Genomic DNA, 23,806 nt, shown 5'->3' with positions numbered 1-23,806 from the left:
GAAAAATGGTATAAGATGCAGATTACGATCTGCTGGTGGCATTAGAAGTTCCCACATTGATGTGTCAGAGCTTGTTGGAATGGAATCAGATTAACGAGACAGAATGAGATGAAAACCCTGACAGGGTCTAAAGAAAAGCTAGAAAGTTGTTATAGTCTGTTTAAAATAAGAGGTGATCTTTTCTCTTTCTCTCTCCCAGCAACTCGCTTGTCACAAGGGGTCAGCCCAGCAGGCAGCCTTTACACCAGATACTCTTTCTGATGTAACCCCAAAAGGGATTTGTGTCCCCAGTTGGAACTGAACCAAATGCAAATGTATAATCCAATGCAGTTAAATTTATAGACTTCTTTGTCCTAGTTCAGAAGCAAAGTTTGAAAAGGATAATATCTATCTATCTATCTATCTATCTATCTATCTATCTATCTATCTATCTATCTATATACCTGGGGATCCCGCAGGCGAATGGGAACCATGAAGAGGCCGCTAGGAAAGCTGCAACCACCAAGTACCTGCAGAGGGTCAGGCAAGTCCTGAGGAGTCAGTTGAACGGTAAGAACAAGATCCGGGCCATCAACACGTACGCCCTGCCCGTGATCAGGTACCCTGCTGGAGTAATAGGCTGGCCAAAGGAGGAGATAGAAGCCACTGACATAAAGACAAGAAAGCTCCTTACCATGCATGGAGGGTTTCACCCCAAGTCCAGCACCCTGAGGCTGTACGCTAAGCGGAAGGAAGGGGGCCGGGGACTGGTGAGTGTCAGCACCACAGTCCAGGATGAGACAACGAACATCCAAGAATACATTGGGAAGATGGCCCCAACTGACAGCGTGCTCAGTGAATACCTCAGGCAGCAGAAACCCAAGAAAGAGGAGGGAGACGAGGAACCATCATGGAAGGACAGGCCCCTGCACGGTATGTACCACCGGCAGATAGAGGAGGTGGCTGATATCCAGAAATCCTACCAGTGGCTGGACAAAGCTGGACTGAAAGATAGCACAGAGGCACTAATCATGGCAGCACAAGAACAAGCTCTGAGTACAAGATCCATAGAGGCTGGGGTCCATCACACCAGGCAAGACCCCAAGTGCAGGCTGTGTAAAGATGCCCCAGAGACAATCCAGCACATAACAGCAGGGTGCAAGATGCTAGCAGGCAAGGTATACATGGAACGCCATAACCAAGTGGCCAGCATAGTGTACAGGAACATCTGTGCTGAGTATAACCTGGAAGTCAAAAATGGGAAATGCCCCCAAGGGTGGTGGAGAATGACCGAGCTAAGATCCTGTGGGACTTCCAGATACAGACGGACAAAATGGTGGTGGCTAACCAACCGGACATAGTGGTGGTAGACAAACAGAAGAAGACGGCCGTAGTGATCGATGTAGCGGTTCCGAATGACAGCAATATCAGGAAGAAGGAACACGAGAAGCTGGAGAAATACCAAGGGCTCAGAGAAGAGCTCGAGAGGATGTGGAGGGTGAAGGTAACGGTGGTCCCCGTGGTAATCGGAGCACTAGGTGCGGTGACTCCCAAGCTAGGCGAGTGGCTCCAGCAGATCCCGGGACTAACATCGGAGATCTCTGTCCAGAAGAGCGCAGTCCTGGGAACAGCTAAGATACTGCGCAGGACCCTCAAGCTCCCAGGCCTCTGGTAGAGGACCCGAGCTTGACGGATAAACCGCCCGCAGGGGCGTGCTGGGTGTTTATATATATATATATATATATATATATATATATATATATACACACACACACCTTCTTTACCTTGAGGAATAAGTAATGGTAAATGGACTGGTTCTTATATAGCGCTTTTCTACTCATCTGAGCACTCAAAGCGCTTTACACAACTTGTGCATTCACCCATTCAGACCCATTCGCACAAGCACATCTTTCTAAGTGCTTTATAGCTAACATTCACACACATTCATACTCCGATGGATGCATCGGAGAGCAATTTGGGGTTAGTATCTTGCCCAAGGATATTTGGCATGCAGACTAGGGGAAGCCAGGAATCGAACCACCAACCTTCCGATCAGTAGATGACCTGCTCTACCGCCTGAGCTACAACCACCCCAGTAATGACTTAAAACACTCCATACACAGGAACAAACATTACACAGTGTAACGCTAATGAGTTACTGTTCAGTTTAACCTGTGGGTAGGTCGCCACCAAGTGGTTAACATTATGTTAACAACGCAGGAAATTGTTATAAAAAATACACTGTGTTCAAAATTATGAGAGCTGTCGATACTCGTTGAAAAAAAATAAAATACAGTTTAAAACCACATGGGACCTTGTTTGACTGTGATGTGTTTAACACTTGCTTCCTGTCTGGTTTGTAACAGGATAGGAACCATCATCTGTTGCTAGTTTCCTCAGGTGGAGGCGGACGAGTTATTGAAGGAGCGAATCAAAATGGCGAACCAAGAGGAGTCAGTGAGGGAGTTCGTCGCTGTTACTGATGTGGATGAGGAGAGGGCCCGTTTTTTCCTGGAGTCTGCCGGCTGGAATCTGCAGGTATGGCTTTTCTGCGATCTTCCATGGAGCTGCGGTGGACTGTAGGAAAGACCCTAAGAAGGAAACTCAGGTTACCGGGCATGTGCCAGACCAGTAGCTCGACGGCTAACATTAGCCGGGTTTTGCCGGTAATTTGTGCAAGTCACCCTTTGACAATGGCCGGACTGCTTCTTATCATCAGCAACAATTCACGCGTGCGGTTAGTCAGCTGATAGCGTCACGCGTGCAGTAACTACTGCTGTGTTATCATAAAGAAGATTGTCCATTAAGTGTTGTCTAAGCTGGTCTGCCGTAAACCTATTGACTCGTGCTAGCTAGCATTAGCATGCAACGCTAAATAAAATGGTTATTATTAGTAGCCACCTGCCCTGATCGTATGGGCTGCTCCATGGGAGAATAACGTGTGTGTGTGTGTGTGTGTGTTGGGGGGAGGGGGGGGGGTAGGGAAATAAACGCATATCCACAGTATTTGCGTGGTCTGATACTGTAAGATAACACAGACATGGTCCGTTTCTTCACTGTACCAGCGTCGTCAGTGTACAAAGAGAAAGACAAAATAAGTCAGTGAAACTGTGTCTAAATCGCTTAATCCTCGAGAATGTTTGACGCGAGCTCTTGACTGACGTGTTACCGGAGCGGTGTACAGTAGCATCTGGAGCTCGTCAGATATTATCTTACTGTCTGCTTCGTGCTGTCACATTTGCATGCTCGTTTTGCATCCTCAGCTTGCACTCGCCAGCTTCTTTGAAGACGGAGCCGATGATGACATAGTGACACTTCCCCAGCCTGAGGGAGGCTCCTCGGTGTCCCGATCCGCAGGCCCCAGGTACAGTCTCCATCCAGCCTGTCAGTGTTTTAATCACACTGTAATGGCACAATTATAAGAGGGACGTTTTTTGTCTAAGTACAGGACACTTGTACATGTATTTATACAATTTTATCGTCCAGTAGTCAGCCCAGAGTGACCTCCTTCAGAGATCTCATGCATGAAGCAGAGGATGAGAGTGATGAAGAGGAAGGCCAAAGGTATGTGTACTTCCCTCTTGTCTGTTTATTATCTTTAGTGAGTGTGTGGAAAAGGTGTGGAAATAAGACCACAGCTCTCTTAGGCTGAGTAACAGAAAAGCTTCAGTGTGTCTCGGTATAATACTCAAATAGATAATTACGAGCAAAGGAGGTGAATACCTTTTTGTGCCGGAGGCCTTTCAGAATGGGTGTGACAGATGTTGCTGTCTGTTTGAGCTGTGGATGGATGGTACAAAGTCACACCTAGCTGGCGTGGTTCCAGAATGCACCAAACTATTTTTGGTAACACCTCATTCTCTGGGAGCTGGTCGCTTTCCTGCTGTGTCAACAGATTCTGCTGCTGGATCAGTGCAGCGGACTAGTTGTTAAGGGGACCGTGTAGGGGTACTGATAACCTTCATAGTCATTTTTCATTTCATCCAAGCAAATAGAGCTAAAGAACAGAGTATTTTATTCCAGAGTCAGTAATGATGTCATTTATAATTAACATTTCTTCTGGTTCTGTTTCTCAGTGCACAGTGGCTTCTGGGATAGTTTGGAGGAGGGGGAGTGTCTTTATTTCGATATGTACACAGCTCAAAATGAGTGAAGGGACAGTCACACATTGCTGTATTAATCAAAGTCAGTTAAACTTCAGGGATATCAATTGATCCCGTTAGGAAGTGTAAACCATTGTGAATCCATTTTACTGACTTTGGTGCAAATGACAGTCACAACAGGTGCAGTATACAGACAACAACAAGACCAGGGAATGGTTTTACAGCAGCTGCTCTCTCTTTACCTCTGATGTTAATTGTTTTCTGTAGTTTTCCTTTTGTTAGTAGTATTATCCTCTATGGTAGCATGAGACAGTACCTGTTGTAGAAATGGTGCCGTATTTCTTGAGAACTTCTTGACAAGTCAGTCTGCAGGACTACCTGTGCAACCTTAAGGAGCTGTCAGTATGGTCACATGCTACTAGACAGAGACACCAGCTTTAGAAAATAAAATCAGTTAGGAGGGATAAGGAGAGAGCATCAGTCTGCAAAAGCATTCCCTCTTTGTTGTTGTCTTGTTGTTGCCTCCACAGCGCACCTGTTGTCAGTTTCGTTTCATGTCTATCTTTTTAAGTTTGTTTCCATCCAGGCGACACACTTTAACATGCATAAGAATTATATAATGCAGCACTGTAGATTGTACAGTTTTCAAATACGGTTACATCGTTTGTCTTGCTGCCTGACTACTAGAACAATGTGCACATAGTTGGCTACCCAGACACCTGTCTCCAGTGCAACTGTATGCTCATCTTATTTCTTTGTTGTCCAAACAGCTGATACGCTGCAAAGGACTTCTCAGTAGAGATGTTCCATTTTCTTTTGCCTATTTTCTTCATTATGTATCAAAACTTTAAAGCTTTGAGAAAAGTGCTTTGAATTTGCGATTGTTAAATGTTTCTACCTTTAGCTTTGATTACAACTTTCCACTCTATCAGGTTGTCACATGAAGCCTGTCCAACACCCTTGAATAAGTTCTAACATATGGCTGCTTTTCTCACTCATACAGTTGCTGTACTGAATGGTCTGTAGTCCATTCATTGTTTCTAGATCTAAACACTTTTCTCCCTTCTTCTCAGTTGGTTTCAGAATTGTTTTTTTTCCCTTGTAGATCCACCATGAAGGCTTCATTCAGTTTTCTATACACAGTTGAGATCTGTCTGAAAGATTCTGAACTTGTCTTTCCTGTGGTGGTCCTCCTACAAATTATTAAATAAAACCATGTACACTTTATAGTCCAAGATATAGGAGTTACCTGACTAGCCTGTTTGTAAGGAAAAGGATAGACAGGAAAGACCAGAGCTAGCTGGTTAGCAGCAAGTTGACTTTCAAAATAAAAGCCAGGAAACTGTTGAATAATCAGTCAGTTGCCTTGTGTTCTCAGGTGGATGAAAAAATAAAGATAAATCGCTAAATGTGTTTTTTAGTCTACCCAAATAAGCTTACTCCTAAAAATCACACATAGACACACATAAACACACATACTATGCATACACCAATAAACTTTTAGTTTTTTTGTCATACCTCCAAGAGAACAGACAACATCTGCAATTATTTTACTAGTGGTCAGTACCTTTGCTCTGGACACCAACTGTGAGCTGGAGGACCACTCCGACCAGATCCTGTGCTGTGCCAAGCTTATAAAGGTTGCAGCACAGAACAAGGATTACTGCGGCCAGTTGTCCATCAGCAGGACAAGAGACTCACTGTAAACAGTCTTTATTGGGCACAAAGGACAAGGACTTTAGTTTTTGCACAGAAACACTGTTGTTTTTCAACTTTTATTTTGCAATTATGGCTTTATTATCCTCACTCTCACACTGTGACATGCGACCCTGTAGAACACTGTTCTCTCTCTTTCCCCAGAGTGTCTGTTGTTCTGATTATAAAAGACTTCTAACTAGCTCTATACCCACCCTCTCAGGTTTTTTGCAGGAGGATCAGAGCGCAGTGGGCAACAGATTGTGGGACCTCCTAAGAAAAAGAGCTCCAATGAAGTGGTAGAGGATCTGTTCAAGGGGGCGAAGGAACACGGAGCTGTGCCTTTGGACCGCAGCGGGAGAGGACTGGGGGAGCCCAGCAAAGCTAAGGTGAAGTATAGCTACTGTGAACAGCTGTCCATGACAGGCTCCTTCTCTTCTATGTTGCTCCTGTTAGCAGATTTCTTTTGTGTCTGTAAATCAGTTACTCTGTTCTGATTGTACTTTTTGTTCTAGGCGTTTGTTGGCGGAGGTTACAGGCTAGGAGCAGCCCCTGAGGAGGAGTCAACTTATGTGGCTGGTGAGAGGCACGCTTCCAACAGGCAGCAGGATGTGAGTGTAGATTATTTTCTTTCTTTTTGTGGGTAATTCAGTCCTTGCATTGTTTCCTGTCCTGTGTTTCTGAATCTGCTCCAAGGTAGACTTCAGTCAATCAAAGCCTGGGGCTTTACGTTTATAGCAATAAAACAAGACAGTAACAGATGAAGGGTGATCAATCCTGTTCCAGGAATCCAACTAATCATTAATCAAATCCTAAATAGTGTCCTCATGAGTAGAGTCACATAACACCGAGATGTTTGTTTTGTTGCTTTGTTATATAAACTGCACTCACGGCCATCTCACAAAGCATACCAGTGCTGAAAGGCATGATGCACTTAAGTTGTTGTTCTGAAAGTATTTCAAAAAGTATATTGGCTCTAAAAGTAGCTCATAAATCTGAGAGAGAGTAGAGGTCTCTTTAGCCACTAAGACCAGACAAATCCTGCAGGGATGTTGCACTATTACAGGCACTCTGTGGCAAATATGCTGCAATTATGTATCAAGCCTGAATGCACTCTGCAGAGCACAGTTTGCCTGAAAGTATATAAATGCATGTTTCAGCAGCACCAACAGTACGAAATAAAAGGAGCTGATTTTAGAGCGTTATTCTAAGAAATCACCGCTAGATTTGTTAGAATAACTATATTTAGAGTTGCATTGTGTCCTGTCCTGCATTAATAATGCAAATCATACACCTAACCTAGGAGGCCTTCAGGAGGCATCCTAGTCAGAGGCCCAAACCATCTCAGCTGGCTCCCTTTCCTTTGTGGAGGAGCTGCGCCTCTGCTCCACCCAGCCAGCCTTTATAGAAAACTAATTTGTGACTGTAGTTAAGGCTAGGAACGTAGATTGAATTGTGAGTGGACAGCTCGGGTCTCTTCAGAGCAACGGGTGGGTACAGCGTCTCATTCAGTGCCAACTCCTCACCAATCTGTCTGTCAGTCTCAAAGTGCCAGTGTTCCTGCTGTAATGGTCGCTTTGCTCAGCGCCACAACCTTGTCTCACAGACACACTGCAGTATTCTCCTGAACAATAGGTGTCGCCACTTAGACAATATCGCCATCTAAGTGCTGCTATAGGAGATGATGAAGTCACAACCAGTAGCCAAGTTTTTCAAACAACTCCAGCCTCTCCCTCTGTATATCTGAATGTCTCTGAGCTTCTGTACTGGAATATTGTTAGAATCATGGTAAAAACTGACAAAATCGTACTCTCGTACACGCGCCAAGTTACAAAAATCAAGAGGAAGACTAATGGCAGACACAACACAAAGACTCTGTCGCGTGGACACATGATGTGACGTCAAAATCAACTTGCCACACTGGCGAACAAGAAGCCAAGATATTTCATCTCCTCTAGTTGGAGAAGCAACTCGTCCTGAATTCGGAATGGACTTCCTTCACCTCTGGTGGTGGTCCACCGTCTGTTTCAGGAATTACCACTATGACAGGCACCAGCCACCTGTTGTAACTGTGAAGAAAGAGTACCTGGGAAGAACCCTCACGGGCACAGAGAGAACATGGAAACTCTACACAGAAAAGCTCCAACTGGATTCAAGGCTCACGACTATCAGACCACAAAAGAACAAAACGTGGAAGGTCAATGTGCCAGTGTCAAGTGCGTGTTGAAGCCATTCATGCTTCCATTACCTGCCAACAGCGGACAGTTTAGTGACTTATTGTATTGCTTTTTTAATTTTGTTCCTTTAAAAAATGGCTGTGAGGAAAATTGCATCTGTATTGAATAATCCCTGTGTGTGTGTGTGTGTGTGTGTGTGTTAGGTACATGTGGTGCTTAAGCTGTGGAAGACCGGTTTCAGTCTGGATAACGGTGAACTCAGAAGCTACGATGATCCTGGAAATGCCAACTTCCTTGAAGCGATCAGAAGAGGGTGAGATTAGCTGAAATCTATTATTTGTTTGCAATTTCAGCAATTTGCTTTTCGGCTCGTGTTATGTCCTGATGAATGTTAGTTCCACACTCACCCGTTCATCCTCATCCCACAGGGAGATTCCTCTTGAGCTGAGACAGCGGTCTCGAGGGGGCCAAGTCAACCTAGACATGGAGGACCACAGAGATGAGGACTTTACCAAGCCCAGGATGGCCTTCAAAGCCTTTGAAGGTGAAGGACAGAAGCTGGGGAGGTGAGGATGACGTTTGATTTAACATTGTAGCTGTATTGTTTCTATTGTATGGTTTTTAAAAAAGCACTGACTGAGCTCAGTGCAAGCTTCATTCATATAAAGGCCAGAGAACCAGTCTGCCTCGTTTTTCAAGTTATCATGAATCATCTGGATGAATTACTGGTTTCTATGGGTCATAGAAACTCCAAGGTTACCAATAACCTGCATAAGTCATGCATGCTGACGGTAAGTACAAAGAAGACAATTACAAAGCACTGGTTCAGTCCTGATATTTGTATGGAATCATTCTGCATACGATGTCTTATCCGTATCATTAACCTTGAACATACCACAGCAAAATTAAATAACGCTCGACCCACGACTGTCGAAGCTTGGAAAATCTTCTCATCCATTTTTCTTTCATGTCCCCATGCCTTGTGACCAATGTTTGCTTTGCTACTGCAGTATACAGTTGTGCTGTATATGTCTGTAACCCCCCCCCCCCCCCCATTCCTGTTGTAAATCAATAAAATGCTGATCACAAAAAAAAGTTTGAAGAGAGATTTTAACATAAAATAAGAAGTCTGTAATATATGGAAATTCTCACTATTTGATTTTATTTATTTATTTGTGGATGGGGATATTTGATACTTTTATCAGTTTTCCAGAACATTGTTGTGGTACAATTTATAGGCCGGTGATTATCTGAAAATGATACAAAATCTCAAGCTGAAAACCTTTTCCTCAGGCCATGAAATCATCTGCTGTCCACGGGACTGCAGGAGCATGTAATTTGAATAGTTAAATGTTTGATTGAATACAACCCCAGTAAAATCGATCAGCAAGCAGCAAATGGAAAAGCAAAACCCAAACTAAAGTGTTTCAGACACATGTTTGGAAAATAACTGCAAACCAAATCAGTAGCTACTTTATTCTTCAGATGTTGACATTCATGTATTTAACCCTTTAAAACTGGTCAGAGTGGGCACGCTCCGTTTTGCGTAACTATTTTTAAATTCCGGTAGCACTGCAACCACGTGAGCTAGCGCAATAATTTTTTTTGCATATGAAACCAGAGGAGTTGTACTTACATCTTATGCCATCAGCTTGTCCTCGGTCACAGTTTCCTTCCACATATAGCTTTGCAAAAACTGCATAAAAAGCACTTGCAGCAACAAAAACATAATATTCCAGAAACACGCTTTTCCGATCCAATCAGCTGTTCATAACACTTCCTACGTCCATCAGCACGAACTATCGCATGTCCGCCATGACCTGGCCGAAACCGGAAGTGACGTCATTTTCGCGGAAATGTAGTTTTTTACCACCAAGGCCTCATGAGCCTATACTGGTGTTTTTAAAAGTTATGTTTGACTTTATGACTTTCTGTGTTGTTTCTGGGATGCTTAGGACTAATATTGCACTGCTGGAAATAGTTTATTTAGATGCATATGCTGCTTTTTTGCAAATTTGCACTATAATATTTATTTTCGTTTTTCCTGCAGTGTATAGAAATTGGTGTATTTCAAAAATAAAACTATGAAGACACTCAAAATAAATTTCCTGTGGTAGGAAACTATTTTGTGCAACTTTTTTGTATTTACAGTTTTGAGGGATAAGCCTCTTAAATTTCTCTAACTAGAAACATATGTTAAAAAACAAAAATGATTTTCAATTTTTTTGTAGTGCACTTTTTTTGCAATTTATGTAATTACTATGCACTTAATGCATGCATATTGTTAAAGGTTAGGCTGTAATGGTTGTATTGATGTATAGCAACTTGAAATGCTCCCAAAAATGGCTCTACAACATGTAAAAATATAATATAAGCTCTGGCGGACTTGGTTCTAGGGTTAAAGTATACGTTGTGTATTTTTTGCATTCATAACCTCTGTTCACTTTGGTCATGTTTGGTTTTTTTTTTGCCTTTTTCTCTCCAGCGCCACACCAGAGTTGATTTCAGCTCCGCCCACCTCCCAGCAGGACCAAGCTGCCAACGAGGCCCAAGCCAGTGCCTCAGTGACCCTCGACCCCTCCCAGCCCGTCACTAACATTCAGATCAGACTTGCCGATGGTGGCAGGCTGGTCCAAAAGTTCAACCATACCCACAGGTAAAAAAATTTTAAGTTGCATGTGTTTCTGCTGGACGTGGATATGAAGAGGACAAGATCTGTAGATATTTGGTCCCAGTTATGCAACCAGTCCTTGTGATTGTTAATGCAGAGACATTGTGTTGTTTCAAGTGTCTTATTAGGGACACAAGGTTTGGGGGGTTGTAAATCAGTGAATCCCTGTCTCATAAACCCTACACACTGTGATTTTACACCAACACAAACCATGTTCTTAAAGAAGAGAGAAAGAAACAGATACACAAACTGTGGTACACGAGTCTGCGGACAACATTTAGCTTGGTCAGTGCCACCAGCCTAAATAATTGAAGAAGGTGAAATCGGTCCTGTATCAAAGAGTAGAAGCTAACATTGTCAGATTTCATCCTGTCATATAACCCTTTTTTCCTGTCCTGCCGTGTCCTTGTGTCTCCCAGGGTGTCTGACCTGCGACACTTTGTGGTGGCGGCCCGGCCCGCCATGGCTGCCAGAGAGTTCGTCCTGATGACCACCTTCCCCAACAAGGAGCTGATGGATGAGAGCCAGACGCTGCAGCAGGCCAACCTCCTCAATGCTGTAATCGTCCAGCGGCTAAAGTGAGGATGAGAGAGGAAGATCAACCCCCTGAACCCTCTCCCTGTCCCCCTCCTCCAGCTGCCCTCCCCCCTCTTCCACTCCTCCCTCTCCCTGTGGCGTGGCTAAGCAGCTCTTTGAAACCTGCTGCCCTATCGAGGGTGGAGAGAAAACAGACTTATGTATGGACTTCTAATTTCTCAGTTTTGTTTTTCTAAAGTGAAACTTAACACTCTGCTTCACAGCCCTGTCCCCCCAAATTCTCCCCCTCTCCCTGTCTGTGAAAGACGGTAACGGGGACGAAACTAAAAATCTTCCAGACTGGAACAGAGTTCATGTAAGAGCCTGTCGGAGCCTGAAGATGCAGTCTGAATGACAGTTTAGTTATAAAGGTGTTCACTAAAGATTTGTTTGTTTTCCATTAACCCATCTTTTCTTTTTCTATAGACCTTAACTCAGCCCATCAGCTGTCAGTAGCCGGTGCTTTGGCAGATCCACACCGTGACAGATTCTCACTTTGATTCTGTCTCAACAGCACAGACCAGAATCACATAGCCAAAGCCAGTTTATTATCGCATGATGATGTGGCTTTGTACAAGTTTCCATTTCTCTCCACACATTCATGTTGGAGAGAAATGGGTGATGATGGAACAAAACACCAAGGAGTTTTCTCTCTCCAAACCAACCTGTACCAGTAGCCTTACTCTTCTTTACGCATTTCCACAATCACACCTGTCCATTTGTTTAAATGAAGATGGAATTATTTTTTTTAAATCAACTCCTTTTATCACTTCCTTCTCTTTTTTTTTCTTTTTCACGCCGATTGTAAGATTGTCCCAGTTAGACAGAAGCATTTTGATATATGAACACCAATTACACATGGCTTTATTATTAAACCAATGGTCGAGCAAAAGAACATTTAGATTGTAAACACTGGTTTGTGTTAGCTGAAGTTGAATTCTTAAGATACACTGACATCTTCTATGCATCCTGGGGCAACACAAAAATATGTTTGGACCTCTGGTGAAATAAATCCATTTTATGGTTGATGTATAAAGAAATGATGGTCTTGTGTTTTTGTTATTGTTAGTGGGATATCTGCTGCTTTTATAAAGTGAGAAAACATGAATTATAATTATGCTAGATAATGTTAGCCTTTCACCTGGGGGACATCAGTGAGTTTATCAGTGATGTAACCACATTTCATGTTGGTTTTCTAATGTGTAAGTCCCTACATTTGTCAGACTTCCCAAAAGAAATTACACATGGACCCAGCAAAGGTGTGTATACAGCTTATTGCCAAATACCGCCATTTCCATTGTCAGTCTGGCACACAGACTGTATCTAAAAGAAGGATGTTGTCACAGGTACGTCGTCCTTTGACTTCTGGATGTTTTGGCTGTCAGAATATTTGGTTTGTTTTCAGGAGTGACCATATTTGGACAAGAGGCTGGAAGCCCAAGTTATTGCATGTTAGCATGTTTGGTTAATAAGGTGCATCAATGAACTGCATGGATGCAACATTAAACACACACATCTGCTAGCAACTACTAAGTAGCAGACTTATCAAATACTAAGACTGAACTCACCAAAACTGAAGCAAACACAGATTCTCTGCATCTGGCAGCAGGTTTTATTGTTTGTCCAACTGTAATTAGCAGAGGTAAAGCTTGGCACACAGCTGCCGACTATTCAAAGTGGCTACCTTCCTTAACAAAACAAAGGCATTCTAAAAATATTTACCCACTGTATAACACTTCTTAAGAAAATATCTGTAGAGACTTGGTTTCTGTCAGACTGCAAACATGATTATTTCTGCTGTGAGGTTGAAATTTTTAAAATGTAAGAATTGAGAGGAAGGCGGATGTGGTTTCTAATCTAGGGGTCCACCTTGGATTTGGGCATGCCAAAAGGGAGGGAGACGATCCCAGCTGGACATGAGATTGTCAGTTGTGTCTCTTGGCTGGCTTGATATCCTCTTAGTGCCCCTTTGGAAAGGGGCGTGTTGTGTGGGAAGAGGGAGGTCTGAGCAATCTGCAACACATGGTAGATGGATTTATGGAAGTGTCAAGCTTTGTGTAATATCTGCCTATTGATCAGATCTGATGGGCCCCCTTTGTTCTAATAGTGTTTTATTGTTTGTCTTACGTGACTCACTGTATAGTGTTTAGATCTAAGAAACCTAAAATCATTCTCATGAATAAAAAAAGCTTCCACTTTAAATATTTCCTTTCCTGTTCTCACATACAGTTTAAGCTTACTGTATTCTGAATTAAGATGTATCTCAGAGGCTACACACACACATTCACGTGGACTCGGTTGGCGTGCAATTCTTTTATAGTGACTTCAGCATAACAGTCTCAACTACTGCGCTACAGTTTAACAATAATAATAATAATACATTTTATTTATAGGTGCCTTTAAGACCCTCAAGTAAAATAGTACAAGAACAATAGCAGCAATAAAATAATATTTTAATAATAATATAATAAACATGGCAAGATAAAATTTAGACATAAGGTTGAAAAATAAAATGGAGAATGAAAAAACCTAAGAAGCAGGTTAGTTCTGATTCTTCTTTCAGTCAGAAGTGAATGGCACGTAACTTTTTAAATTTCTTGCTACGTTGTGCTTTTGCATTTAAGGAGCACTTGCTGGTGCCCAGAGTAAACCCAGTGCGCTGTGATCTGTTTTCCTTTTTGAAGGCCTGTTTTTCTGTTATTTGTTATTTGCAAACATTTTTAATCTTGATTTTTTTTTTTAAATCACGATAATATCTGAACAATATATTATTCACTTTTAAAACAGATTTTATTTATTCTAATAACATTCATCCAAATATGAAAACCGGTGGCCTGTGGCCGCCAGGGGTCCGTTCCAGTGATTTAGATTGGGTTTTACTTTGATGGTCGTGGGCGGAAGTGTTGATGTGAGCCATTGACGCTAGTGTGTGTGTGTGTGTGTGTGTGTGTGTGTGTGTGTGTGTGTGTGAGAGAGAGAGAGAGAGAGGGAGAGAGAGAGAGAGATGTGGAACATCCGCCGGAGGAGCGCGCAGACAGACGGACTGCGGGAGGAGTGTTGCCGTGTTCAGGGACAGCAGCAGCAGCAGCTCCAGGACGCACAGCGCTGAAATGGGAGTCGAAATCGAGACCATCACCCCCGGTGACGGTAAAGCCTGCTGTACACTTTAACGTGCTTGCGTGCAGCCATAGAAACAGCGCCTTAATTGCGTCATGAGCATGTTATGTTGAGCTCTCTTTTGGCTTCTCCACAGGACGGACTTTCCCCAAAAAAGGACAGACGTGTGTGGTGCATTATGTCGGTGAGTTTGACGTGACAAACTTAAACTGTGCGTGCACGGACACACTGTACACGTTAGGCACACCGGCGGGTTCACAGGAAGGCCGTCCGAGTGGAGTGACGGCTGTGGGCAACTGTGTCCTACACCCGTTCTGAAAAATAGCTCAGCGTGATAATCCTGAAAGTATCGCAGGAGATGATGAGAATCCGCGCAGGGACGCTGTAAGGGTTGGATTGAGAGCAACGTGCAGCCGGACAAAGTGTGCACAGCAGACATATTTTGTGCCTCAGACCTTTCCAGGCAGTGATTTCTCAGTAGGGCAAAGAGGTATTACTGTCAGTCACCGACCGAGCTGCGTGGAAATTTAACCCCTTCGTCGCGTTTCTACTCCCCGCACATTCGGTGTGTTGGGTAGGTGAAAACGTGCAAAGCAGCATCAGCAACAGTAGGTGGAGTTGGTGGTGGTGTGTCCCGGGGACGGTGCTCTGGATTCACCACTGCGTAAAATAATGCGCGCCTCAATCTGGGGCCGACCGCTCCATTACAGCCTCATGAAGATCACTGGATGAATGTGGTCATTTGTCTTGTCTGGATAATTAACAAAAGAGGAGGTGGAGGGGGGACGCAGACTGATTCCGCCGCAGGGTTCACTCAGAGGACCAGACAGACAGACCAGAGGAGCCCAGACAGCACGGTTTTAAATCCCGTCTGATTTCCAGCGCTTTTCTGTCTTTGTTGGAGTTTCTCTGGGGTCGTTGGGGGTTTGGGGGTTGGTGGCGTTTAGCTGAGCGGATTATAACCGTCTGGCTGACTGTAATAATAGCAGGCTCAATCCTCTACTATTTTCTGGAGAATTGCACGTTATGTGAACAACACTGAATGTTGGTCACTTCGTCACTCTGAACAAGAGTTAGCAATATTAGTCACATCTTTTATTTTTAACCCCTCCTTTGTGCCACCAGGATAGAGCTGTAGGACTGATGTACAGCACAGTCTGCGGCTAAGACTTATTTTCTGTGTTAATTAATATCTCAGTTGTCTTTTGTTTTCTTTTGTTTTTTTTTTAAGAAAAAATGCTTAGAAATGAAGAAGCTTATTACAGTTCACTGGAGTCAACTTGGATGGCAGCATAAAATGTTTTGTTGTCTAACTAATAATCCAAAGCCACAGGGTGCAGATGAAGACTGAAAAGGTTCAATTCATTTAAGTTTTAATTATATAGTGCCAAATCGCAACAGCAGGTGCCCCAAGGTACTTTATATTGAAAGATAATGATCCTTTAATATTAGAGCAAAACCCAACAATAGAACAACCCCTTATGAGCAAGCACTTGGCGACAGTGGGAAGGAAAAACTCCCTTTTAACAGGAAAAAACCTCCAGCAGAACCAGGCTCAGGGAGGAGGAGTTGGGTTGAAATTGAACATCATACTGTGTTAAAAAAAGACTAAAGTAGTGACTGGGGCGATCGTGGCTCAAGAGTTAGCAGTTTGTCTTGTAACTGGAAGGTTGCCGGTTCGAGCTCCTGCTCGGACAGTCTCAGCCATTGTGTCCTTGGGCAAGACACTTCACCTACCACCTACTGGTGATGGCCAGAGGGACCGATGGCGTGATATGGCAGCCTCGCTTCTGTCAGTCTGCCCCAGTTGCAGCTGTGGCTACAACTGTAGCTGCCTCCACCAGTGTGTGAATATGAGAGTGAATGAATAGTGGAATTGTAAAGCGCTTTGAGGGCCCGAAAAGCGCTATATAAATGCAATCCATTATTATTATTGATAGCATAACTGATTGGCAAACACAATAGTGGATAAAGAAGGATTATCCAAAATGTGAACACTCGTCCATGACAAATTGTCGACATTAGCAAATTGGTAGCACCGTTTAATTGACTAATGACGTATACTTGACCTATTAATATTAACAAGCCTATAACCTATGAGTATAGAGTTATTAACTAATAAGCACTAATAAGCACGGGGTTTCACAGTCAGATCCAGCCCTCACTCGTCACATCTGGTTTCAAAACACTAGTGATAGAGAAAAGTGACTAACTATCCAGTGAGTGACTGTGTCCATCTTTTATACTGGCTCTCATTTAAACAGACTAAGTTTTGGCAACATATATCCCCCAACCCTCATTAATCTCTAGTTGCCGGTCAAGTCACACATCACTTACTAGATCCTTCTCACTTACAAATCCCTCCATACCCTGGCCCTCAGTATCTGTCTGACCTCCTTGACCCGTGCACACTGTCTCAGATCCTACGATCTTCAGCCATGGGTCTGTCCCTCGCTCTAACCTCCGTACCGCTGAGCTTTCAATGTGGCAGCCCTACCCTCTGGACTCCTCTCCCATCTGAGCTCTGCAACGCTAGCAATGCAATGCTAAAACCGTATGTTGAGGTTCAGCAGTCGGTTGTGTGGCGGGTTTGCATGCTAGCAGAATTTGTGCAATCAAATTTGTGGCTTTTTCTATTGCCAAAGTTTTGCATAAATTAAAATTCTCCTCAGATAGTGCTATATAAAAAGCTAATTTATTACAAGCCACTCATAGTGGAGCATGAAGTTTGTGGATCAGCAAAGTCATTGAGAGTTTTCTTGTGGAAATTGCACAATACTTCATGGAAATCCTTCCTCGTGTTGCTGCTGAGACGTAAAAGCAGTGGACAGACTGACAGATATCATTAGCATGCTTTGCAGTGTATTAAAAGAGAGTAACATGTAGATCATGTCGTGCAGTTCGCAGCATACTAGACTACATATTTGTCTGCACCTGTTTTTAGTTTGGCAAAGCGTGTTGCCTGGTGAGACAGACATAACTCACCCTGTAACACAAGCCTCTTTGCTTCGAGATTATGTAACATGAAGTCAGAGCTCATTTGGGCTTTGCAAGGCAAAGCATATTTTTTAAAACTTGTTTTTAGACTTGAGACTGCATTCTCTCCTTTTTAATAACCCACAATCTGCAGGATTTCCTCTCTGAGCCGTCTCCCTTCCTGCAAGCCTACAAAGTTATCTTGACATGAAACAGGATATTCCGTTACACAAGCGAGTCTTTTTTTGATGCAGACATCTGTATGAAGATCAAAACTTGGTCTGTCTGGGGTCTCGGAGCAGCTCTGCATCCAGGAAATGATCAGCGTGTGAGAAAGTCATTATTGGGTTCTTTGCACTGCAGTGCTCAGATCGAATGGGACCTTTAGCTTGTCCACATAATCTGATATCTAGATTTCCAGAAGAGGACAGGACACCCCGCCGTGCCGCTGGGATTACAGGCTGCATCTTGCCACCTCGCCTCCTGAACTGCGTATCGATATGTGTGATGTTGCATCAAGCAACCACACACACAGACACACACCCTTCCACGGTGGTGGTAATAACAGTAATAACGACGGCGGAAATGGTATTGGAGGGCTGCTATTCTGTGCACCCATGCCTGCTTTTTCCTGACTCACATTCAAACCCACCATGCAGACAGCTGCAGCTTCTATTTCTGAGATGCTGAGAATCCCTTTATTTGTGCGCTCTGTATAAACACAGCAGAGATGATGGATGCTAGAGAAGCTTGGAAGACATCACTGTTTGCAATGGTTTTATGAAACAACTTGTACACGTTAGATATTAGCCGGCCTGAACATTCTGTGAGTGATTAGTCCTGTAATTGTTCATGTTCAGGGGTAATGGCTGGCTTTTTCAACAGCAGGATGAGGGCGTGCACCAGCAGCTGTTTCTGTTTCTCTCACACACTGTACTTCCATCTTACCATTTCCTTGTTTGCAGGCTCTCTCACAGACGGACGGAAGTTTGACTCTTCTCGTGACAGAGATAAGCCTTTCCGGTTCAAGATTGGCAAGCAGGAAGTGATCCGAGGCTGGGAAGAGGGCGTAGTGCAGGTAGGCTGGAGAACTTTGGGAAAAGGTAAAAAGGTTATTATTAGTAGCGTTACATTTTTCCATCATAGACTTTACATGGTGGGTTAGCACATTTTAGTTTTATATATTCATCCCTCCAGTGATACCCACCTTCAGTTTACTAGGCCATAATCCTCTCACTTTTATTTGGGAAGTTAATTTGCTGCTAACCATTTTGTATTTTCCCTACTAGCTGAGTCACTGGGTAGGTTACTGTTGTGGCGGTCTTCAATATCCATCTGCTGCTTTGTAGGAAGGATCTAGTCCTGTGGTTGGAAAGATTCCAACTCCACTATCTTGGACTGCTGCTGGTGTTCGTACTCCTCACTAAGCAATGGAGATCTTCTGCAAGCTGGAAGGCCACCAAACTGGCTCATGTGCTGCAGTTCTAAGCTGTACAACAGAAGAAAGCTTACTTCACCAGCTGCAGTCCAAGATGGTGGAGTTTAACTACAACATTCACTGAAGTTGATGATGATTCAATAAAACATGGATACATCTATGCTTATTCAGCCTATTTTCAGTCAGGTTAACAACCATCGACTCTGCTGAGAAGATGGAAATAACAAAGCTGACGTGTTCTTGTGTGTTTTGTAGTTCTTTTGGAGCCGGAAGTAATAATAATAATAATAATGGATTGCATTTATATAGCGCTTTATGAGACCCTCAGAGCGCTTTACAATTCCACTATTCACTCACTCTCACACACTGGTGGAGGCAAGCTACAGTTGTAGCCACAGCTGCCCTGGGGCAAACTGACAGAAGCGAGGCTGCCATATCGCACCATTGGCCCCTCTGGCCAACACCAGTAGGCGAAGTGTCTTGTCCAAGGTCACAACAACCAAGACTGTCCAAGCCAGGGCTCGAACCGGCAACCTTCCGATTACAAGACGAACTGCCAACTCTTGAGCCACAAGAAGTGACCATATTTACAGGCGAGGATGGAGTGCTAAGTTATCACCATATGCTAGCTAGTTTGGTTAGCAGACATGCTGTTGCTAATTAGTCTGAACACTAAAAAAAACAAACTAGAATTTCAATCAACAGTTCAGGGACTCTGATTAACTGTCTGCTAAGCGGCACATGGGCTGGACACAAAAACAAAAGAAAAAAACAGTCTCACCATGAAAGCAGATATATGAAAAGAGGTAGTGCGAAGTAAAATTCTTAACGGGCAAAAAATGAAAACTGAGATTGCGTTTTGCAAAATGTCTTTTGACTTCTGCGTAGGCTATTTGCAGACTTGCAGTCCAACAGATTCATTCACGATTAGCCAAAACGACCCAGACTAAAAACAACCTAAAAAACTGACTTTAGAAAGGCTCCAGGACCAAAAATCGTGCCCTTCAGAGTTTGCTTGTTCAGACGTGTCCATTGTTACCTGTTTATAAACAGCATCATTATACCTGGAGCAAATGCCATAAAGCTGTGTTTCTGCTACTTGTCTGGTTCCAGGTCATGTAACTAGTTAGTTGTATTACTATCAGTTATGAAATTCAGCTGGTTAAAATGAGGTGGTGATGTCAGTGATATCAATGTACCCGCTCATGTGCTTTGTAAATAAGTGCTGAGCTTATTGTTCCAACTGGTTTTACATTGGACTGACTTGATTGCAGAAAGGAAATAAACATTTTATTATGCGTCTTAAAAAGTCTTACATTTGTATCTAGTACCCGATACGGAAACCCCAATACAGCACATATAAAATAATGATCAAGCAATGAATCTAAAGCTGGTCTATAAGCTGTGTGAATTTATTCAGATGTCCTCAGAGGACATTCTGCAGTGTATTGTATGCCACTGGATCAGATTCTGGGGGAAAAGTCATAAAGCTCGACAGCTTCAGCAGTCATGATTTAGAGGCAAATGTAACTGGGATGGTTTCAAAGAAGATGTATTTTGCTTCTGTAACACATAAATTTATTGACATGGTTCCATTATCGAGTTTTCACTTACCAAGCTCTCCATTAACTCTGTTCCTCTGTGCACCAACACAGCAAGGACACAGCTCCATATCTCACCCGCTCAGCCGTGCAGCATTTAGATGAGGTGGCTGGTGCTGCCTGTGTGGACATCCTGTATTTTTAATGGTAGCAACTTCAAGTTCTCTGTGTGCTCAGTGTGATCTTTAATATACCCACAGGGCATTTAGATTGATTTGCTATTGTGCAGTAGGGCAGTCAGAGTAGATGCACTGTGGATAAGATTGAGGAAAACTGAAGCATCATTAGTAAACAAGATATTTTTACTGCCCCCTGTGGCTTATTATCTAACTTCCACTGCAGAGACTACATTATGATCCAATTAACTGTATTTTCTAGCAGAACAAGTGCTCAATAACAATCCATTGCCTTTGTCCTGTTTCTGTCTCCTCCTCTTCATCCTCCTGCATCTAGATGAGTGTTGGTCAGAGGGCCAAGCTGACCTGTTCGCCTGACTATGCTTACGGAAACAAAGGCCATCCGGGCATCATCCCACCTAATGCCACCCTCATCTTTGATGTAGAGCTGCTGGGTTTGGAGTGAAACAAACCCGCTGCCTTTATTATTTTTTTAATGTTGTGTAAGTATTCTGTAAAAAGTCACAGTCTGATATACATTTTAGCTAGCTTACATATTAAACACAGGGCAGCACAGCAAGTGATAAATGGACTGGTTCTCGTATCATGCATTTCGACTCTACTTGAGCACTTGGAGTGCTTTATACCCATTCATGCAAACACCTTTTTCCTACACTTAATTGCTTTCCATCTAAACACACACATTCATACTCTGACAAACTCATTGGAGAGCAACTTGGCGTTGCCCAAGGATTCAAATAAAAAATCAGCCACCCAAAAGCCCCATAAACTCATAAGGCTAGAATACAAGGGTTGTTGTTATTGAGAAAATAACTGGTAGCACACTCACAAGTTCAGGCTGTCCTAGAGCTTTCCTCTCACCACAGATGAGCTGTTGTTGTTGCACCTTTGTCGTTTTAATTTTTTTTCTTTTTGTCCTGACAGGACACAACTAGCCTACTTTAACACAGTACTATAGCATAACAGTTGGCTAGCTTCTTCAGTAGCTAGTTTATTATTTCACATTACATGACATACTGTAGCTGCAACATGTATTGAATTCACTCACTACCTATTATTATAGCATTTCATTATGTTACAGAACTAACATATTCACACATGAATATGAACTGGCTAAATCTGGGTCGAAAACTGAGGTAATGTAGCTATAGTTATAATGTAGCTAGTTATGGCTACATTCTCACTTTCTTTCTGGGCTCTGTTTTTTTAAAGCCTCAGTGTTAGCATTGTTTTCTTCTACTTCAGTGGGTGTTTTTTTTTTCTAGTTGTAGTTTTTAGCTGACATTCAAAAGCTTGGTTTACAAGCTCCTAAAACTCTACAGGTATAACACGAAGACATAGATACCCCATAATTAGTGTAATTAATACTAAAAAATAGAATTCAATGACAGTGAATCAGCTTAGTGGATGTGGGCCACTCCCCTAACTTTAAGTGTTATTAATGTGGAAATTAGCTATAAAGAACAAAACCACTTCTCCAGGTTGTTATGTTACAGCTAAAGCTCTCTTTGTAGCCAGTGTAAACTGGCCATTAGAGGAAATGAAGTTTTTGGCCTTTAATTCTGTAACCTAGAAGTTGATACATGTTTTTAAGTATATCCTATATTCCAAGTTACCATCTCAGTCAAATCCAGTTTGGACCCCAGAAGTGCACCTATTCAAATATGTTTCACAGCATCCATTTAGCATTTATGCTTAATTGACTTCCTACACTCCTTGTTTTTACCCTTACCCCTGAATTGGTCGTGGCAGGAAGTTTCATCCTGTTTAAAGGGAGTGTTTCCTTCCCAGTTGCCAAATACTTGTCCATAGGCGATTGTCTGGTTGTTGTGGGGGGTTATCTTATTCCATGAAGTGCCCTGAGTGTATATACTGCTGTTAAACACTTAAGCTTGGTAAGATGACTCTTAAATCTCATTCCAAACTAAAGTGTCAGAGGTATCTCCATCTGTACATCCTAAAATGTTTTTAAACAAGATGTTCTCCTTCATGTTGTCATCACAGGGGACTTCCTACACGGGCGACCAGGAGAGAAGCTAGGAGAGTCTGCACTTGAGGCTCAAGTCAATATTCCACTACTTATTTCATCAAACTATGACAGTTTGTGTTATTTTGTCTCTGTGACTGAGTTGATTCTGTTTTTCCATCTTATTCTTCCTCCTAGAAAAACCATGGGTCATAGCCTTAAAAACCTCCACGTTCTTAATCTTAAAATGCTAATTGAATTGCTTTTCTTTATGTTTTAGAAATGTTGTGCATGGTTACGCTGAAAAGTACATAACCAATGAACCACTAGCCGAAACATTCATCTTTATAAGTCAAACCCATACTGATGTTATATGTTTGACAGCTTGTAGTATACCGGAAAAAAAAAGTACAAAAACATATTAAAAGCACACATTTATATCCCTGCCCAGCTTCAAATTGGGTTAAATAGGCATAAGGTTAAATTTAATGGCTACTTGTTGTGAAAGTCAGGGAAGGCCTTAATGGTGCGACACAGGAACGTAGTTTCTGTAAAACACCGCTGTGTTTACTTTTTCATTGAAGTTGCAAATTTAAGCTGGCACAAAAGAGAACAAGTAACAGTTGTAGATAGCTCTCATGTGTGCCTAAATCTTCTCACCAGATACACGGTTACTACTTTACCCTATCTGCATGTTGTAGGCCTGATGGAAACTTAGTGCGTACATGCTGAAAGCTTTGCATCTGATTTTATTATTACTGCCTTCTCATCTTGCCAAGTCTTTAAACCCCATTTAAAGCCATACACAGGTCGAACGGTGCAACAACGGGATTTGTGGGAACACGTGTCAATTGGAAGTTTGGTTATTTTTGTCTTATAAAAATAGGATGAAAATGCTTGAAATCAAGGGGAGGGTGTCAGTCAAATTTTAACCTCCCTGATTTATTTTGTGGAACAATTACAATTGTGTATTTTTTCAGATGCTCACTTTCTATCTCTAGAATCAACATGGCTGATGTTCAACCTGTGACGATAAATTCTCTTCTTTTTTTAGTTATATTTTATTTTTTTGCCACTGTAAAGTACCACACTGCCTAACTGAAGTCTGTGTTGTCATAAAAAAAGTTGCTGACACACAGGCGTCCTTGTGGTTTTTGTATCTAAAAAAAAAGTAGTAGTTTTAAATGGAGTTTAAATGAAGGGATTTGCTGGCCTGGCTGTCTGATATTGACTGTTGATGTTGCATATTGGCCAAGCTGCAACTGGTGTGACAGCAGTCCACCTATGTACTGTGTAGTTCTGTGCTGATGCATTACTGTATGCAGGCTAAACCAATGAAGACATATTTAAAATAAAAGAAGTACTCTCCA

The 23,806-nt window shown here is 42.5% G+C and overlaps 2 protein-coding genes across 3 annotated transcripts; both read left to right on the top strand.

Moving 5' to 3' along the window:
* The first annotated feature begins 2,367 nt into the window (after positions 1–2,367).
* On the top strand, positions 2,368–12,241 carry nsfl1c (NSFL1 (p97) cofactor (p47)). Of its 2 annotated transcripts, none has more exons than XM_085145563.1 (9): positions 2,368–2,517; positions 3,243–3,343; positions 3,469–3,543; positions 6,001–6,166; positions 6,293–6,388; positions 8,158–8,267; positions 8,383–8,520; positions 10,440–10,610; positions 11,045–12,241. In XM_085145563.1, the coding sequence occupies exons 1-9, from the start codon at positions 2,416–2,418 to the stop codon at positions 11,205–11,207; spliced, it is 1,122 nt and encodes a 373-aa protein (XP_085001689.1). In that variant the 5' UTR covers positions 2,368–2,415; the 3' UTR covers positions 11,208–12,241. The 2 variants fall into 2 exon arrangements, with proteins under 2 accessions (XP_085001689.1, XP_085001688.1); XM_085145562.1 differs by having other exon boundaries at positions 3,466–3,543.
* Positions 12,242–14,185: 1,944 nt separating this feature from the next.
* On the top strand, positions 14,186–23,806 carry fkbp1ab (FKBP prolyl isomerase 1Ab). Its single transcript, XM_085145572.1, has 5 exons — positions 14,186–14,348; positions 14,455–14,502; positions 18,260–18,372; positions 20,787–20,952; positions 22,475–23,806. The coding sequence occupies exons 1-4, from the start codon at positions 14,312–14,314 to the stop codon at positions 20,913–20,915; spliced, it is 327 nt and encodes a 108-aa protein (XP_085001698.1). The 5' UTR covers positions 14,186–14,311; the 3' UTR covers positions 20,916–20,952; positions 22,475–23,806.

Source organism: Neolamprologus multifasciatus, chromosome 20, assembly GCF_963576455.1.
Source record: "Neolamprologus multifasciatus chromosome 20, fNeoMul1.2, whole genome shotgun sequence".
In the NCBI taxonomy this organism is placed as follows: domain Eukaryota; kingdom Metazoa; phylum Chordata; class Actinopteri; order Cichliformes; family Cichlidae; genus Neolamprologus; species Neolamprologus multifasciatus.
Note: the sequence above shows the minus strand (reverse complement) of the source record. Positions and strands in the feature narration are given on the sequence as shown.

What these genes read in the sequence shown, in the direction of transcription:
- nsfl1c (XM_085145562.1), top strand. Translation starts at nt 2,416, where the DNA reads ATGGCGAACCAAGAGGAGTCAGTGAGGGAGTTCGTCGCTGTTACTGAT. An exon ending in GGGAGCCCAGCAAAGCTAAG is followed by an intron (nt 6,167 to 6,292) that starts GTGAAGTATAGC and finishes TTTTTGTTCTAG; the next exon opens with GCGTTTGTTGGCGGAGGTTA. An exon ending in CTTGAAGCGATCAGAAGAGG is followed by an intron (nt 8,268 to 8,382) that starts GTGAGATTAGCT and finishes CTCATCCCACAG; the next exon opens with GGAGATTCCTCTTGAGCTGA.
- fkbp1ab (XM_085145572.1), top strand. Translation starts at nt 14,312, where the DNA reads ATGGGAGTCGAAATCGAGACCATCACCCCCGGTGACG. An exon ending in GTGTGTGGTGCATTATGTCG is followed by an intron (nt 14,503 to 18,259) that starts GTGAGTTTGACG and finishes CCTTGTTTGCAG; the next exon opens with GCTCTCTCACAGACGGACGG. An exon ending in GGGAAGAGGGCGTAGTGCAG is followed by an intron (nt 18,373 to 20,786) that starts GTAGGCTGGAGA and finishes TCCTGCATCTAG; the next exon opens with ATGAGTGTTGGTCAGAGGGC.